The 18,462-nt window shown below is 53.8% G+C and overlaps 1 protein-coding gene across 5 annotated transcripts in view; it reads left to right on the top strand.

Moving 5' to 3' along the window:
• Positions 1-18,462, top strand: part of TTC3 (tetratricopeptide repeat domain 3) — a 1,911,479-nt gene that overhangs the window by 1,309,455 nt on the left and 583,562 nt on the right. For all 5 annotated transcript variants that reach the window (XM_078656864.1, XM_078656865.1, XM_078656863.1 and 2 more), the window contains one exon: positions 4,678-4,774. In XM_078656864.1, the coding sequence (XP_078512990.1) occupies positions 4,678-4,774 (97 nt within the window). The remainder of the gene's footprint in view (positions 1-4,677; positions 4,775-18,462) is intronic.

Genomic DNA, 18,462 nt, shown 5'->3' with positions numbered 1-18,462 from the left:
GTAATTATAGTTTCCCCCCCACCCTGCCTTGTGTGGTACTCCCCATAACAGAAGGTGCCCCATTTGGTGGGTTTATGATCTGAGTGTGTGTAGTATTCAAGCCATCTGGATGATCTAGTGAGGGGGATGCTGCTCTTAGATGTGAAGGTCCAGCCTGAGCTTGACTATTTTGGATCCAAGGATGATGCACTTGTCTATTTACAGGATTGCTTCCAAGGTGATTAGCCTCTATACCAATCCCCCTCCTCGACGGTGTGTTCTTATCTCTACATTGGCTTCTATTGGGGGCTGGGGAAATACTAGTAACAAGCCCTTTTATTAATCTCACTTCCAATTGAGAAGGTTTTTGTGTCATGAGTCTAACAAAGCTGATACTGTTGACTCTAACCTCCTCCAGAACACTTACTCCAAAAATTGAGGTATCCCAGTCATCACAGCGGACTTTGGCACTATACTGGACCCCTGGCTACAATCATTGTCGACAATCTTAGTTTTGCGCCCCATTGCCTTTGGCAAATGATGGTTTTGTTTCGGAGGTCCCCGGCCCTTCCTCTTCTTAGGTGGCGGCTGTTGACTTGACTTATCTGTGCCTTTTGACCCCTGGTAGTTGCATTGGTCTGTTTTCTATCCCAGATACTCCAGTAGATTCAGGGTCTGCTTCTGTGAATTGCAGCGAGTTAGGTTGAATAGAGGAGTCTTCGGGGCTGGTGTGCAGAGAGAGTCCAGTGGGTGCTGTTCGATTCAATTAGAGTTGGGGCTCTAGCGATAATCTCCGATCAGAGTTGAGTCTCATGTATAAGTGCCGATTCAGCCCTTAATAGACAGGCATCCAATGTCCCTAAGACTCCCTGCCCAGTGCCAAGTTTGTCTTTACTCATTTTAAGGGTTCCTCTGTGTAATCACAAGAGGAACAATATCACTTTTAGCACAATAACTTACAGAGCAAGTCTGAAGACGTCCCGGATTCCAAGTTCTCAATGATATAGCCCAGCCAGGCCTCGGATGGGTGCAGACGGGCCCGGCCGCGCGTGTTTGCGGGAGCACGGTCGTGTCTATAAAGCACCTGGCGCGCTCCTCCCAGGATCGAAGGCAGGGTGCGATGTGGGCAAGTAGAACAGCAGGGGCTGCCGCGCTCTTGAAGCCCGGTCGTGCTTTTAAAGCGCCTGGCGCGCTCCTCCCAGGATCGAAGGCAGGGTGCGATGTGGGCGAGTAGAACAGCAGGGGGCTGCCGCGCTCTTGAAGCCCGGTCGTGCTTTTAAAGCTCCTGGCGCGCTCCTCCCAGGATCGAAGGCAGGGTGCGATGTGGGCGAGTAGAACAGCAGGGGGCTGCCAGGCTCTTGAAGCCCGGTCGTGCTTTTAACCCCTTCGACGCTGATGACGAGCTGGGCTCGTCATGAGGTAGCCTCCTCGCACGCTCATGACGAGCCCAGCTCGTCACGTAAAGTGCGCTTTGGAAAAAGTCAGCGTACGAGCGGAATTCCGCCCGCACGCATGCGGTTAAAGCACCTGGCGCGCTCCTCCCAGGATCGAAGGCAGGGTGCGATGTGGGCGAGTAGAACAGCAGGGGGCTGCCGCGCTCTTGAAGCCCGGTCGTGCTTTTAATGCGCCTGGCGCGCTCCTCCCAGGATCGAAGGCAGGGTGCGATGTGGGCGAGTAGAACAGCAGGAGGCTGCCGCGCTCTTGAAGCCCGGTCGTGCTTTTAAAGCACCTGGCGCGCTCCTCCCAGGATCGAAGGCAGGGTGCGATGTGGGCGAGTAGAACAGCAGGGGCTGCCGCGCTCTTGAAGCCCGGTCGTGCGTTTAAAGCACCTGGCGCGCTCCTCCCAGGATCGAAGGCAGGGTGCGATGTGGGCGAGTAGAACAGCAGGGGGCTGCCGCGCTCTTGAAGCCCGGTCGTGCTTTTAATGCGCCTGGCGCGCTCCTCCCAGGATCGAAGGCAGGGTGCGATGTGGGCGAGTAGAACAGCAGGGGGCTGCCGCGCTCTTGAAGCCCGGTCGTGCTTTTAAAGCACCTGGCGCGCTCCTCCCAGGATCGAAGGCAGGGTGCGATGTGGGCGAGTAGAACAGCAGGGGGCTGCCGCGCTCTTGAAGCCCGGTCGTGCTTTTAAAGCGCCTGGCGCGCTCCTCCCAGGATCGAAGGCAGGGTGCGATGTGGGCGAGTAGAACAGCAGGGGGCTGCCGCGCTCTTGAAGCCCGGTCGTGCGTTTAAAGCACCTGGCGCGCTCCTCCCAGGATCGAAGGCAGGGTGCGATGTGGGCGAGTAGAACAGCAGGGGGCTGCCGCGCTCTTGAAGCCCGGTCGTGCTTTTAAAGCGCCTGGCGCGCTCCTCCCAGGATCGAAGGCAGGGTGCGATGTGGGCGAGTAGAACAGCAGGGGGCTGCCACGCTCTTGAAGCCCGGTCGTGCTTTTAAAGCACCTGGCGCGCTCCTCCCAGGATCGAAGGCAGGGTGCGATGTGGGCGAGTAGAACAGCAGGGGGCTGCCAGGCTCTTGAAGCCCGGTCGTGCTTTTAAAGCGCCTGGCGCGCTCCTCCCAGGATCGAAGGCAGGGTGCGATGTGGGCGAGTAGAACAGCAGGGGGCTGCCGCGCTCTTGAAGCCCGGTCGTGCTTTTAAAGCGCCTGGCGCGCTCCTCCCAGGATCGAAGGCAGGGTGCGATGTGGGCGAGTAGAACAGCAGGGGGCTGCCGCGCTCTTGAAGCCCGGTCGTGCTTTTAATGTGCCTGGCGCGCTCCTCCCAGGATCGAAGGCAGGGTGCGATGTGGGCGAGTAGAACAGCAGGGGGCTGCCGCGCTCTTGAAGCCCGGTCGTGCTTTTAATGCGCCTGGCGCGCTCCTCCCAGGATCGAAGGCAGGGTGCGATGTGGGCGAGTAGAACAGCAGGGGGCTGCCGCGCTCTTGAAGCCCGGTCGTGCTTTTAAAGCACCTGGCGCGCTCCTCCCAGGATCGAAGGCAGGGTGCGATGTGGGCGAGTAGAACAGCAGGGGGCTGCCGCGCTCTTGAAACCCGGTCGTGCTTTTAAAGCACCTGGCGCGCTCCTCCCAGGATCGAAGGCAGGGTGCGATGTGGGCGAGTAGAACAGCAGGGGCTGCCGCGCTCTTGAAGCCCGGTCGTGCTTTTAAAGCGCCTGGCGCGCTCCTCCCAGGATCGAAGGCAGGGTGCGATGTGGGCGAGTAGAACAGCAGGGGGCTGCCGCGCTCTTGAAGCCTGGTCGTGCGTTTAAAGCACCTGGCGCGCTCCTCCCAGTATCGAAGGCAGGGTGCGATGTGGGCGAGTAGAACAGCAGGGGGCTGCCGCGCTCTTGAAGCCCGGTCGTGCTTTTAATGCGCCTGGCGCGCTCCTCCCAGGATCGAAGGCAGGGTGCGATGTGGGCGAGTAGAACAGCAGGGGGCTGCCGCGCTCTTGAAGCCCGGTCGTGCGTTTAAAGCACCTGGCGCGCTCCTCCCAGGATCGAAGGCAGGGTGCGATGTGGGCGAGTAGAACAGCAGGGGGCTGCCGCGCTCTTAAAGCCCGGTCGTGCTTTTAAAGCGCCTGGCGCGCTCCTCCCAGGATCGAAGGCAGGGTGCGATGTGGGCGAGTAGAACAGCAGGGGGCTGCCGCGCTCTTGAAGCCCGGTCGTGCTTTTAAAGCGCCTGGCGCGCTCCTCCCAGTATCGAAGGCAGGGTGCGATGTGGGCGAGTAGAACAGCAGGGGGCTGCCAGGCTCTTGAAGCCCGGTCGTGCTTTTAAAGCACCTGGCGCGCTCCTCCCAGGATCGAAGGCAGGGTGCGATGTGGGCGAGTAGAACAGCAGGGGGCTGCCGCGTTCTTGAAGCCCGGTCGTGCTTTTAAAGCACCTGGCGCGCTCCTCCCAGGATCGAAGGCAGGGTGCGATGTGGGCGAGTAGAACAGCAGGGGGCTGCCGCGTTCTTGAAGCCCGGTCGTGCTTTTAATGCGCCTGGCGCGCTCCTACCAGGATCGAAGGAGGCTCCTGCCGCAGGGTAATGTGGACCCTGGAGTCCGTAAAGTTCAGGGTGCGATGTGGGCGAGTAGAACAGCAGGGGCTCCCCAGCCATTAAGCTCAGTGTCCGATGATGTGTAGAGAGTCCAGAAAGAAACTGAGGTTAATGCGCAGGGACGGTCATGCTCATATGTGGCTTTGGGGTCACTTCCGGGGTGGGATGAAGTCAACGCCTAGCTGCACGATGCCACCTTCTGCACTCAAGAGCAATGCTGAGAGAAATCTCTAAATCCCGTTTAACTCCTGGGGGTCACAAGGTGAGGAATCTGCAGATAGATTTAGTATCCACCAGAAAGAGAATTACCAAAGTTAAGTAAATTGTTCTTCTAGGGTATGACCTAGTGCTCTCTCTTCTAACAAGGAATGCTTTTGCTCTATCTGCTTTGTAATTCTTGGTGGTTAAATTTATACTTTTGTGTTTGCAGTTTGAACATAATACTTCATCCATGATTGTTGGGGGACTGGCATGTATTTGTATAAAATTATGCTGAAATTATTAATAACAATAAATAAACTTGGTAAATTATTAAACTTAAACTTGCAACTTATTTTTCGAACATTATAATTTAGATTTATAAGCATAAAACATTTATGCCATGTTTAGGATGTTGTCAACTCTCAAAACAGTGCATGGATGGAAATGACTTCTTTAAATGAATTGTTGTATGTTTATTTAACCTTTACAGCAACAAATTTGAAAATGAGAAGTTGAAATTTGAAGAGAATATAAAAAAGTGCAAAGATAGTATACTGGAAAGTAAGAAACGAGCAGTTGCATCAGAGGTAAAATATATTTTTGGTTGAATATGTTGCGTTTGTAAATGCCTTAGAATCAATATGAGCAAAGAGAATGGTACTTGTGCTATTGGAAATATTGTTGATTTAGTGTTGTTCTTGGAAACCGTCTTCCAAAAACGGCATCACAGATTAAAGCTCTTTTTTGCTCGTCATCTGAATTTTTAGATCCTGCTCTGTGTTTAGGATGTTATTTCTACTGACCAGTTGACTGTCACAATTCTATTTAGAGATCTAAAATGTTAAGTAGCATGACTAGCCTTGAACATGGACATAAAAGCAGGTTATCATAGTATATATAGAGATATGTTATCTGATAGAGACATCTAGCTGTGGATTGCTTACCTTTGAATTACCCCCAGTTGTCAGACTGGATCCAGAGCATTTTCACTGCAGTACCCGTGTGTCAGTAGGGGGCATCTAGCAACTCCGTGGTGATGTTCTCCCCCAGTTGTGACACAGATAGAGTCCATATAAGTGCTCTTCTAACACGCTGACGTCAGTTTCTTCCTTTACGCGCTTCTACGCAGATCCAGAGGGTTTTGCCTCTGACCATTTTTTGGCCTAGCTCGACTTTTGTCGGCGAAACTGTGCTTTTTTATGGAGACTCGGGGTTCTGTGCACTTGTATGTGGTGTCTTGGCAAACACCATCTCTGAAGAGTGTGACTCCTCTCACCAACTTCGATCGAAGGCGCAGCGGGAGCGCCGCATGAAACTCTTGGCGGCGCTGTGGACGCGGTTACATTCTCGTTCCGTGGACCTCTTGAGAACCTGCTCCAGGAGCTCCTTCTCGTGAGGGTCCTTCGACTTCGGTGTCAAAAGGTAAGTCGCGCCACAAGTGGTCAAAGTTGCTGCCTTCGCTGCATTTGCTTGACATCTCTGACTTCAACAGTGTCGGTCTACACTACTATATCTCTCCTCTCCGACACCGAGGCATCTCCAAACCGATGTCAGGGCTACATTGGCTGAGTGGTTCACCTCTGCTACCTTCTTTGGAGGAGCCCCAGCTGTTTCTCTTTCAGGAGAATAGTGTTTTGATGGAGTCGATGATGAAACAAGTGACTCTACTCAGCCTTATCTGGAGTTTAATTGGATATCTGAACTAGGTGAGGCTAGTGGCCTCTTCCCCTTCCTCTGGCTTGTTTTCTCGTGCCAGCCTCGCTACTGAGGCCAGCTCTGCTTTCGCTGAGCTACTGAGGAGGGTAGCTGTGATTCTAGAGCTGCAGCTCCCTTCTTTGAATGTGGCATTGATTTCTTAATTGGGGATCTTCATCTGGGCCAAACAGGGACTTAGCCTGTGCTCCCCTGCAGTGAAGCCATATTTTATATTTTGTTGGGCTCTTGGGCTAAACCAATTTCGGGGACCCCAGTGGACCGGTCTTCACTGTCCTGCCCCTGGAGACCCGGCCTGCCTCCTCCGGCAGCCTACTCCTGACAACTTTGTGGTTCAGGCTGCTATAGCCCCCCCGCCCCCTGACATAAGTGCCCTTCCTAATGTCCTGACAGACAGGGGTCTGGATGCTCTTGGCCGATATATTTTTTTTGCCACCAGTTCCGCTTTGCAGTCACCTAATACTGCTTGTGTTCTAAGTTGGTTTTCTCACATTTTGTGGTATTCGGTCTTGCGCCTTCTCACCTTGCTCCCAGATGAAACCTAGAATGATCTTACTCAATAACTTCAGGATGGCTTACAGGCAACTAAATTGCTGATTCTATGTGGCGTGGATACCACAGATCCTGTCTGGCAAGCCATGGCCCTTTCGGTGGCTCTTCGCCGACATGAGTGGCTACGCACATTTGGTTTTTCAGAAGCTCTTCATCCGCCTTGGTTTCTGTCTTTTGATGGTCAACCTCTATTCGGCACTCACGCTGTTTCTGTTTTGTTTCGTTTTCGAGACGATCATGGTGGAGCACATTCCTAACCCCTGTTTTTGCTGTACCGTCTTCTCTTCTTCTTCCTCCCGTACTGAGCTTGTACGGGGTATGATTGTCCTTTGATTTCTTTCATATTCAGCTATTCTTGGGCAGTGCCCATTGTCTTTTTTTCTTTCAGACTTCACCTATGCGGGCCCCGGTGCGGTGTTCCTGCTCCTTGCATGTATTTTTCCTTACTACTTGAACTGTCAATGACAGGTTATCATGCCTGTTTATTGGGCTGCATCTTGTGTTTTTCTGCCCTATTGGGCTTCAACGCCTGTTTATTCAAGGTGTTCTTTTGCGTTCTACCCTTGTTTTCTTTGAGGTATTTCATTTGTCTTGTGCGAATGTACTGTTACCTCGTTCCCTGTCCTCCCGGGTACTTTGTTTGTCTTGCAGGCATTCCTTCATTTGTTTCTGGCACTTAAGTAAATCATCTAGGGGACTTCAGATTGTGTGATTTGGTTAGATGGTGCAGGGGGGGTTCTCCTTGCCCCTGTGCTGTCCGGTATATTCTACTCACTAGCCAGGGGTTCTTCCTTACATTCCAGCTGGTGCCCATTATTTTCTACCAGAAGCAGGGAACGGAGTTTCATTCTTGGCCGTGACTACTGGGTTTGATCCTGGCCTAGGCAGTGTTCCTTCATAGTCTTTTACAGGCATCAACGACCCTTGCACTGATTCTTGCTCTGTAAAGGCAAGACAGCCTCCTTCTCTCCCATGCCACTTCATGCACTTTTCTAGTCTGCTTCCATTGTGTGCAAAACTGATGCTGTGCCCTTTTTACTTGGGGAAATGTTTCTATTCTCTTTGTTTCATTTCTATGACACTCCAGATGCCAACTCCAACATCTAGTTCTGAACTGGTTGTTATTAAGATGTTGTCATCTGCCCCTCTTGGGAGCTTATGGCTGATTTTCTTGTTGGACTTGGGTTCCTTGACCACTCTCCTTCAGGGTTGGTTTGTGCAAAGGTTGGTGACCCTTTCAGACTTTCCAGAGAGTTTCCTCCCTCTCTTGCGAGCGTGGATACAGTCCAACCGTAGGGGTGCTCTTTGTTCCTTGACCTATTGAGTTTGGAGAATGAAAATCTTGGGTGATGCTAGAACCCTCACTCATGCTGTCAGGACTTGTTGTCTGGGTACAGGTTGCCTCGTGGATTTTGGAGTTCTCGTTTTGCTTCTGGGTTTTTTCTCATCCATGATTGCAGTATGCCTCCGGCAAGTTTATGAACGCTGTCTTCTTTGAGGCATTTGTCATTTGCTGGCCCCTGAATCTGAAAGAAACAGGTTAGTATTAGATTCCTTACTTTAGAATATTCCCAGGCGTGAGACTGGATCCGGAAATTTTTGCGTAGCAGTACCCATGCGCGTCGGTAGGCGTCGTCCGCGGCTCTGCGTCCGTCGTGGGCGCAGTGATGACGTCGTCGGAGTACTTAGACGCCGCCTCAGTGTGCTGACGTCAGTTCTTCTTTTTTCCGCGACAGCAAGCGCAGATCCAGAAAAAGTTGTACCCTAGTCAATTTTTGATTAACTTTCTACGATCCTTTTTTATCTACTTTCGAAGTCTCTCGACTCCGACTGTGCCGGTAGGGATGCCGGGTTCAAGCCCTGCGCCGACTGATGTCGGTTACCGACCCCCATCGCCGGTGCCTGCACTGTCTAGGCCCGGACCACGACGACAAGTCCTGCTCTGACTGCTGGGCCCTGACGTCTAAAGCTAGACTGGAGCGGTCCCATAAGCGACTCGAGCTTCGGCAGTCTGCCCCGCGCCGCTCGAGGTCCCGGTCCGAAAGGAGGTCGAGGGACCGGTCGCTGGGCCGGAGTCACCACAGTTCCGGGAGTCGTCATCGGTCTTCGGGCTCGAAGTCCTCAGGTAAGAGGCCCAAGAAGTCGAAGAGGCACTATCACTCATCTGACTCCCCACGACACTCGCGCGATGCGGCCGGGGGGGTTCGGGCAACACCACCCACGCGGCTCCGCCGGAGCCGCAGGTGTCGCGGCCTGCTCCATACCCGCCGGTCCCTGGGCAGAACGCGACGCCGGGGGAGATCAATGACTTCCTCATGGCCATGAGGTCGCTCGCTCCTCCGTCGGGTTCCGCGGCGCCTTCGGGCCAGCGGTCCCGACTGGGTCCCCACGCAGGCCAGGTGCTTCGGCCCCGGCGACTTCGGTCCCGACGCCGCAGGGCCCCACTGGATCCGGGTCGCCGCCGGTCGACCTCATGACCGCGCCGGCGCCTGCCCCAAGGGTGCCGCCCCCGGCGCCGTCCCAGGACGCCGCCGTCCCTGGTCCTGCCCTCGATTTGGGTCCGGCGTCGGAGCGGCGCCGCTCTCGACGCCGATAGGAGATTTTTACTTCTACGACCCGGCCCCATCCTATGAGCCTGAGTACCAGGCGATGGGTGACGAGGGGGATTGGGAGGGGTCTGAGGACCCTCTGGCACGTGAGTGTCAGTCTTCTGCGGACTGGACACGCCAGTGGTCTGGACACTTCGCCCGACACTGGTTTTGTCTCCCCTCCTAGCGTGGCTACGGAGGATGGGGCTGCCTATAGCGTGGTGCTGAGGGCGGCCAAGGCCTTGAGCCTTGAGTTCCCCGTCGCGGCAGTGAGGACTAACCTCCTCACTGAGGTGCTTAAACCGCAGTCAAGCTCGGCCGAGCCTCTACTGCCGTTTAATGAAGTCTCATCATACGTTCTTCTGGGCACTTGGTCCAAGCCCGCTACAGGTCAGCCTGTGGATAGGAACGTGGCCAGGCGCCACCGCCCGGCTCCGGGCGACCCTTGCTTTCTGTCTACCCACCCCACCCCCGAGAGCCTGGTCATCCAGGCCTCTAATTCCCAGACCGCATTCCCGTCGGCTCCCCCCGACCGGGAATCCAAGAGGTACGAGCAATACTGGAAGAAAGTATTCTCCTCCCTGAGTTTAGGATTGCGGTCAGTCAAAACCGCATGCCTCTTGGGCCGCTACACCCACTCTCTGTGGGATACGGTCGCGGATGTGCTGCCAGAATGCCCGGTGGAGGTCCGGGCTAAACTCGGGCAAGCCCTTGTGGAGGGTTGAGATGCGGCGCGTTATTCCATCCGGTGTGGGCTGGACACTACTGACTCACTAGGCAGAGCGATGGCAAAGACGGTGGCGTTTCGTCGCCACGCCTGGTTGAGGTCTGCCAATTTCTCGGCTGATGTCCAAAATACACTTATGGACATGCCGTTCAATGGCCGTCGCCTCTTCGGCGACAAAGCAGACCATGCGCTCAAGCGCTTTAAGGACTCCGGGCTACGGCAAAGTCCTTGGGCCTCTCGGGCCCGCCCCAGCAAACGGCTGCTTTTTGCCAGTTTCGTGGCCAAGGAAGGGGCGCCCCCACACGTTCGGCCAGCCACGGGCCGCAAACTCCCATTCAGCGCAGCGGTGGACGTGGAGAGCGCCGTGGTGGCGGTCGGGGACAACGGCGAGGCCAGTCCACACCAGCCCCTGCAGCATCTGCCTCAAAACCTTCCGAGTTTTCCGGCCCATGTGACGCCGGTGGGAGGCAGGGTTCGCCATCACCACCTCCACTGGCGAACTGTCACATCGGACAGGTGGGTCCTGCAAATAGTCCGAAGGGGCTACTCCCTCCCCTTCGAGGCGACCCCTCCAGCCATGCCACCGCAGTACCACCGCGTGTCGAGGGAGCACTTGCAACTTCTGCAAGAGGAAGTTACGGCCCTCTTGGCCAAGGGGGCCATCAAGCGCGTTCCTGTGCCAGAAGTACGGTGTGGTTGTTACTCCCACTACTTTCTGGTTCCCAATAAGGGCAAAAGGGGCCTATGCCCTATCTTGGATCTAAGGAACGTCAACGGCTTCCTCCGGAAGGAGAAGTTCAAGATGCTGACACTGGCTCAGGTCTTAGCTTCCCTGGACCCAGGAGCCCGGATGGTAGCGTTAGACTTGCAGGACGCTTATTTTCATATCCCCGTCCTGCCGGCCCACCGGCGCTACCTGCGGTTCACGGTAGGCCACGAGCACTTTCAGTTTACGGTGCTCCCCTTCGGCCTTACCAGCGCCCCACGGGTGTTCACGAAAGTGATGGCGGTGGTCGCAGCTCATCTGCGCAGGTTAGGGGTTTGTCTTCCTCTACCTCGACGACTGGTTGTTGAAGGCGGGCTCGCCCCAGACAGTCGTCAGCCACCTCCAGACCAAGGCCGACCTCCTGGCGTTCTCTATCAATGTGCCGAAGTCACACCTGTGCCCCTCTCAGAAGCTCCTCTTCATCGGAGCAGTTCTGGACTCGGCGCAGTTTCGGGTTTATCCTCCCGAGCAGCGGGTTCGGGATATTCAGGCTCTGATTCCGATCTTTCGGCCTTTATCCCGAGTCTCGGTCAGGTTGACGCTGCGGCTTCTGGGGCTGATGGCCTCCTGCATCCTTCTGGTGCATCACGCCCGGTGGCGGATGTGGGACCTGAAGTTTCAGTGGGCCCAGCATCAGGGCAACCTGTCCCACCATGTCCTGATCTCGGAGGGCACTGCGAGACAGTTGCAGTGGTGGCTCACGGACCGCGATTGGGTCAGCCGCAGATCCCTCTCCCTACCCCAACCGTAGCACGTAGTTGTGGGAGGCCACTTGGGAGAGGCGGAGATCAGAGTCCTCTGGTCTCTGGCAGAGTCCCGGCTCCACATCAACCTTCTGGAGCTGCAGGCGATCCGGCTTGCACTGAAGGCATTCCTCCCCTCTGTCCGGGGGAATGTAGTGCAGGTGTTCACGGACAACACCACCGCCATGTGGTACTGCAACAAACAGGGCAGGGTGGGGTCGTGGACCCTATGCCAGGAGGCTCTGCGCCTCTGGCAGTGGCTGGAACATCAGGGCGTGACCCTGGTGGTTCAACACCTGGCAGGTTCTCTGAACGCCAGGGTGGACGAACGCAGCCGTCGGTGCATGATGGATCACGAATGGCGTCTGAACTCTGACGTCTCGCAAGGCCTCTTTCAGCAATGGGGAAAGCGTTGGTTAGATCTATTCGCCACAGAAGAGAACGCGCAATGTCATCAGTTCTGCGCGTTGTAATTTCCAAGGCGGCACTCGCTCGAAGACGCTTTTCGTCGCGAGTGGAGTTGCGATCTGTTGTATGCCTTTCCGCCTATAACACTTCTGCTCAGAGTGCTGAAGAAGATCAAGCGCGACCGGGCCCAAGTCATCCTTGTGGCTCCGGACTGGGCACGAAGATACTGGTATCCTGAGCTACTCAGCATGTCAGTCGATCCCCCGATTCGTCTGCCTCTTAAGGAGGACATTCTGTCGCAGCAGCAGGGGACGGTCCTCCACCCGAACCTGTCCAGTCTCCACCTCCCATGCTTGGAGATTGAGCGGCGACAGTTGAGGCCATTTGACTTGCCTCCTGAAGTCTGTGACGTAATTCTGGCAGCCAGGCGTCCCTCCACAAAATCGGTATACGCTTGCAGGTGGAACAAATTTGTGGCATGGTACACAGCAAAGGCTGTGGATCCCCTTTCTGCCCCTCTTTCAGAGGTTCTCCTCTTCCTTCTTTCTCTTGCCCAGCAGTGCTCTGCTCTGGGCACTATCAAGGGCTACCTTTCTGCCCTTTCCGCCTTCTTGAGGCTACCTGATCAGCCTTCTTTTTTCAAGTCCCCAATTGTTAACAGATATTTGAAGGGCATCACTCATATGTTTACCCCTGTTCCTTTTGTGATGCCCCAGTGGGACTTGAATCTGGTTTTGACTTACCTGATGTGCGCTCCCTTTGAGCAACTACATAATTGTCCTCTTCGCCTTCTTACTCTGAAGACTGCTTTCCTGGTTGCCATCACCTCTGCCAGGAGAGTGAGTGAGCTCCAGGCACTTTCCTCTAAACCTCCTTTCCTTTCTGTCCATCCGCACAAGGTTGTGTTGCGGACAAGACCCTCTTTCCTGCCCAAGATGGTCACAGCCTTCCACATCGGGCAGTCCATCACCTTGCCCACCTTCTTTCCGCCTCCGCATCCCTCTAAAGAGGAAGAGCGGCTCCATCGTCTGGACCCAAAACGTGCGCTGTCATTCTATCTAGACCGCACACGCCAGTTCCGGGTGGATGACCAACTCTTTGTTGGTTACGTGGGCGCTAAGCAGGGGAGGGCGGTGCACAAACGGACCATCTCTCGGTGGGTCGTGTTGTGCATCAAGGTATGCTACTCTGTGGCTAAAAAGGAGCCTCCTGTTGGGCTGAGGGCCCATTCCACTCTGTCTAAGGCGGCTACTACTGCCCTGGGCCAGGGAGTTCCCTTGCAGGACATTTGTCAGGCAGCTACGTGGGCCTCGCTGCATACGTTTGAAAGACACTACTGCCTAAACAGCCAAGTCCGGAGGGATGGCTTCTTTGGCCGTTCCGTCCTCCAGGACATTCTGGTGAGATCATTGGTTCGCAGACCCACCACCGGGGTTGGTATTGCTGGGGTATCTATTCTAACGTAAGGAATCTAATACTAACCTGTTTCTTTCAGATGCACAAGTTACTTGCCTTCGTTAACGATATATCTGTAGAAACAGTAGTTAGCATTAGATTCCTTACCGCCCCACCCATCCTCCCCGTTTTGCGAACCGATATCTAGGGTTAAGGTCATCCCCTTTCAGGGTCCTAGTTTCATGGCACCAGTGTTGGTTTTTATCATGGCTCTGCGTTTCTGGTGCGGAAAGCTGTGTATAAGAACTGACGTCAGCACGCGGAGGAGGCGTCTAAGTACTCCGACGACAGACGTGGAGCCGCGGACAACGCCTACCGACGCGCATGAGTACTGCTACGCAAAAATTTCCGGATCCAGTCTGACGCCTGGGGATATTCTAAGGTAAGTAAATTGTGCTTTTGGTTCTCCTCTTGTAGTGTTGACCTCTGTCTTTTATCAGCAACTTCAGCCAGGTTTCCCTGTTTCCGTCTGATATTTCTTCTTTACGACGTGTCCTAGCTACCTGACTGGGCCTTCCCCGTGTTGGCCTTTATTCACCTCCATCTTTTTTCCGGTCTCAGATTTAATCTTCTTTTCTCTACTCTGCAGGGTTGTATTTCACCTGCGGGTTTTTTTCTCTGTTATCTCTCAGCCACCAACTTGGATCCTTCCGCTGGTAGTGTTGTTTTCTGTCCAGTTCCCTTTAGTTCTTGGAAGTGTGTGGTGTCTTCTACTCCTTCTATTCTTTTATACGGTCATTGAGGCTCTTGTCAGGTCGCCGTTGTCACATCTTCAGTCCTTGACCATGGCTCACATCGTTGTATATATTTCTTCCGGAACTTTTCTTTTTACAGTGTCTACCTGTGTATTTATGCACATCTGTATATGTCTGTATATACATATATATCCATATATGTATATATGTCCATCTCTCTATCTATCTCTCGCTCTCTCTCTCTCTCTCTCTCTCTCTCTCTTTCTCTCCCTATCTTCCCCTCTCTCTCTATCTCTCTCTCTCTCCCTCCCCCCCCCCCCCCCCCCCAAGCTGGCCCTACTCAGATTTTTAATAAGCTTAGTTCGCAGACCTCCCGGAATGATTTTGCTTGGGTATCTATTTAAAGGTAAGGAATCTGCGGATAGATGTCGCTATCAGATGAATAAGTTACTTACCTTAGGTAGCGCCTTATCTGGTAGAGACAGTATCTAGCCGTAGATTTCTTACCCATCCTCCCAGCTGGTTTATCTTGCCTCCAGATCCCTTTCTGAGCATTCTCGTGCCTTTTTATTTTATTTTTTAACAAAAAGAAAGAAAACCGAGAAGGGTTCTGGAACTAATCATTTTCCCCCCAAAATTTTCTTTTTGGGTACACTGTTTCCATAGTCAGTTTCTTTAAGCTGCTCCACATTATTAGCACGGGGAATAGTCCCACTTGCTAGCAGCGCAGCTCCTGAGGCATCCTCAAAGCTGTGCACTGGGGACTGAGACACCCTGACACCGAGCTCCTCCTGCACCGAAGACCAGCCCTCCACACTCCTTGAGATGTGCGTGGGGCCCTTCTGCTTGACGCGTTGTCTGGTTGCTGGCCCGTTGGCTAGTAGCCCTCTGACGACGATCATTGTGAAAATCCATTGCTGGTCTGGTTGCTCCAGACTGGCCCTCGCTTCCCTGAAAAGGTGAAGTACCTCAGACCCTCCTGGTCTGCACCAGAAGCCTTTTGTGTATCCTGTGTGGGTTGCCTTTGCTTAGGCTTGTTGGCTCCAGTCTTGAAGTCGACCCCTCCATCTGCGAGAACCTTCGTGGGACAGCTCCTCTTCAGCACCTGGTCGTCCTCGACGCCTCCTGGTCCGCGTGGCTGCAAAGACGAGCTTCACATCTGCACCTGATTGCTCCTCGACGACGTCTGGTTCCACCCTCTGTCTCCCTCCTCTGTCTCCCTCCTCTGTCTCCCTCCTCTGTCTCCCTCCTCTGTCTCCCTCCTCTGTCTCCCTCCTCTGTCTCCCTCCTCTGTCTCCCTCCTCTGTCTCCCTCCTCTGTCTCCCTCCTCTGTCTCCCTCCTCTGTCTCCCTCCTCTGTCTCCCTCCTCTGTCTCCCTCCTCTGTCTGCCTCCTCTGTCTCCCTCCTCTGTCTCCCTCCTCTGTCTGCCTCCTCTGTCTGCCTCCTCTGTCTGCCTCCTCTGTCTGCCTCCTCTGTCTGCCTCCTCTGTCTCCCTCCTCTGTCTCCCTCCTCTGTCTCCCTCCTCTGTCTCCCTCCTCTGTCTCCCTCCTCTGCCCGCCTCCTCTGCCTGCCTCCTCTGCCCGCCTCCTCTGCCTGCCTCCTCTGCCTGCCTCCTCTGCCTGCCTCCTCTGCCTGCCTCCTCTGCCTGCCTCCTCTGCCTGCCTCCTCTGTCTGCCTCCTCTGTCTGCCTCCTCTGTCTGCCTCCTCTGTCTCCCTCTCTCTGTCCCCCTCTCTCTGTCCCCCTCTCTCTCTCCCTCCCTCCTCTGTCGTCCTACCATCTCTGTCGCCCTCCTCCATTTGTCTCCCTCTCTGCCTCCCTCACTCTGTCTGCCTCCCTCTATCTCCCTCCCTATCCCTCCGTCCCTCTCCCTCTGTCTCCCTCCCGGTCTCCCTCCCTCCCTCTGTCTTCCTCCCGGTCTCCCTCTGTCTCCCTCTCTCTCTGCCTCCCTCTCTCTCTGCCTCCCTCTCTCTGTCTCTGTCTCCCTTCCTCTGTCTCCCTCCCTCCCGTTGTCTCCCTCCCTCCCGCTGTCACCCTCCCTCCTTCTGTCACCCTCCCTCCTTCTGTCACCCTCCCTCCTTCTGTCACCCTCCCTCCTTCTGTCACCCTCCCTCCTTCTGTCACCCTCCCTCCTTCTGTCACCCTCCCTCCTTCTGTCACCCTCCCTCCTTCTGTCACCCTCCCTCTGTCACCCTCCCTCTGTCTCCCTCCTTCACCCTACATGGCTGCCAAGGTTTCAGATTGATATCTGTGACATTTTCATCGTTTCAGTGTAATTATAAGTGACATTTCCACAAATATGAGTGATACTTCCTCGCAAACATAATCAAGCACTGAAGACGAGGGAAACTTATAAATATCAGACATTACACCCATTTGAACGACGAGAAATGGCAAGAAGGTCTTAAAAGTACTGCATAGCACCAAAAATGGAAGAGCACCGCGGGACCCAACTGCAATAAATAGGATGTGAGAGGCCATACTTCCTGCAATTGAGCCTCATCTTCCATTATGCTCTGCCCACCCCACTCCAGGGAATGCCATATCTGAATGCATGTGGGATTTTTCTGTATTATAAATACACAGAAACAAGTGTTTTTTTTTAAAGAAGACTCAAGCTTGGAGTTAATGTAAATTATCCCTGCTGCATGGATAATGACGAATGCAGCGCAGGAGTGTAATCCTCTGAAGTTGGGAAAAAGGATTCCCCGACTGTCACCACTACTGGGAACGATTTGTTTTATGCGTTTAGCCTGGCCCAGTGACCTCGTCACCCTGTTCCCTAGAGGGAGACCCTCGTCTGCAGAAAGGACGGAAAGATAGTAATATCTGCCATTGCAGGGGAGGCAATGAGTGCAATTTGAAGAACCCAGGAAGGAAGCCAGAGATCTGTGAAGGCTCACCCTCTGTCATCTCACCTGTGTGTGTGTGTGTGTGTCAGCCCTCAGCCCGGGCTGAGACAGCTTCCTCAGCGCACACACACAGCCGCGCCCCAGTATTTCACAGGTCTGTAAAAGACCATTTAAATGTTAATGAGGCTTTGTTGTACTTCAGCTCTTAGCGCCCCTGCAGCTCCCCTCTGACAATCACTGAAATCCCCCTTTCCGGCCCCCACAGAGCAGAGTCTCTTGAGTCCGCGCTGATGCGGCAGTATTTGCTAACACAATTTACTTTTTTTTTTTTTTTTAACACGGGTGTCTACAAGGTCCGTGGGCCGCCCAGGAAGGCTTGCCGGGCTGCTAGCGGCCCGCGGGCCGTACTATGAGTACCCCTGCTCTAGGCCCTAGGCCTTCTCCTTTCCCGAGTCGTGGTTCATATACCACTTACTTAGTATATGGTTTTACGCGCCCCTAGGGCCTAACTGTAAATTGTGCTATTTAAAGTATTTCTAAGTGTAACTTGTTATGTGCTTTTGGCTCTGATCTCATAAAGAGTTCAGAGGAGTGTGTTAGTGAATAAATACATATATATTTTATATATATCCTGTGTGGTGTCCTTTCATTTGGTATTCAAGGGGTTACATATGGTAAAACAGCTGGCTTTACTCGCCCTCAAGAGTCTTTTAGCCTAAGACTGTTCTGTCCACGCTACCACTAGGATAGCGGGTCTATAAGGTTGACTTACAACCATCACCATAAGGGTTGTTTGGACTGGTGCAAGGTGCTCACTAGAATAGTGAACATCATATACCAGGCCAACTTCTCACAGAGGAGCCCAGTCCTTGATGGTCTGGATCTTGCTCTCCAGTGGTTGAACCTGACCTCCACCTACAAGGTGGCCCAGTTACACAACCTTACTCTGCCCCATCTGGCACTTAGTAGCCTTGATAGTTAGGCCTGCCTTCTGCAGGGCCTCCAAAACCTTCTTCAGGTGGATCAGGTGATCGTCCCAGGTGGAGCTGAAGACAGCAATATCATCTAGATAAGCTACACAAAGGTCATCCAGACCTGAGACGACTTGGTTCACCAACCTTTGGAAAGTGGCAGGTGCATTCTTCAAGCCAAAGGGCATCACCACAAATTGGTAATGACCTCCTGGGGTCGAAAATGCTGTTTTGGCTTTTGCATCATCAGCTAGTCTGATTTGCCAGTAGCCTGCTGTCAGGTCAAATGTGCTCAAAAACTTGGCAGAAGCCAATCTGTCAATGAGCTCATCTGCCCTGGGTATTGGATAGGCATCTGTCCTAGTGACAGCATTGAGAACTCTGTAGTCCACACAAAACCTCATCTCTCTCTAGCCATCTTGGGTGTGAGGCTTTGGCACAAGGACTACTGGACTGGCCCAGGGGCTGTCTGAGGGCTCAATAACTCCCAGTTCCAACATCTTTTGGACCTCTGTCCTGATACAGTCCCTGACATGCTCAGGTTGCCTGTAGATTTTACTCTTTACAGGCAGACTGTCACCAGTGTCCACCTCATGGGTGCACCAGTTTGTCTGACTTGGGATCAGGGAAGACATATGCCTATAGGCCTGTAGAACTTGTCTGCAGTCCTGTTGCTGCTGGTCAGTGAGGCTGCCTGCCAAGGCCACTCCATCAACTGAACCATCATCAGGGTTCTGAGAAAGCAGGTCTGGGAGAGGGTCTCTCTTCTTCTCCTGTCCCTCATCTGTATCCATGAGCAAGCTTATG

The sequence above is a fragment of the Lissotriton helveticus genome, chromosome 8 (assembly GCF_964261635.1).
Source record: "Lissotriton helveticus chromosome 8, aLisHel1.1, whole genome shotgun sequence".
NCBI lineage: Eukaryota > Metazoa > Chordata > Amphibia > Caudata > Salamandridae > Lissotriton > Lissotriton helveticus.
This window is presented reverse-complemented; position numbering and strand designations above follow the sequence as displayed.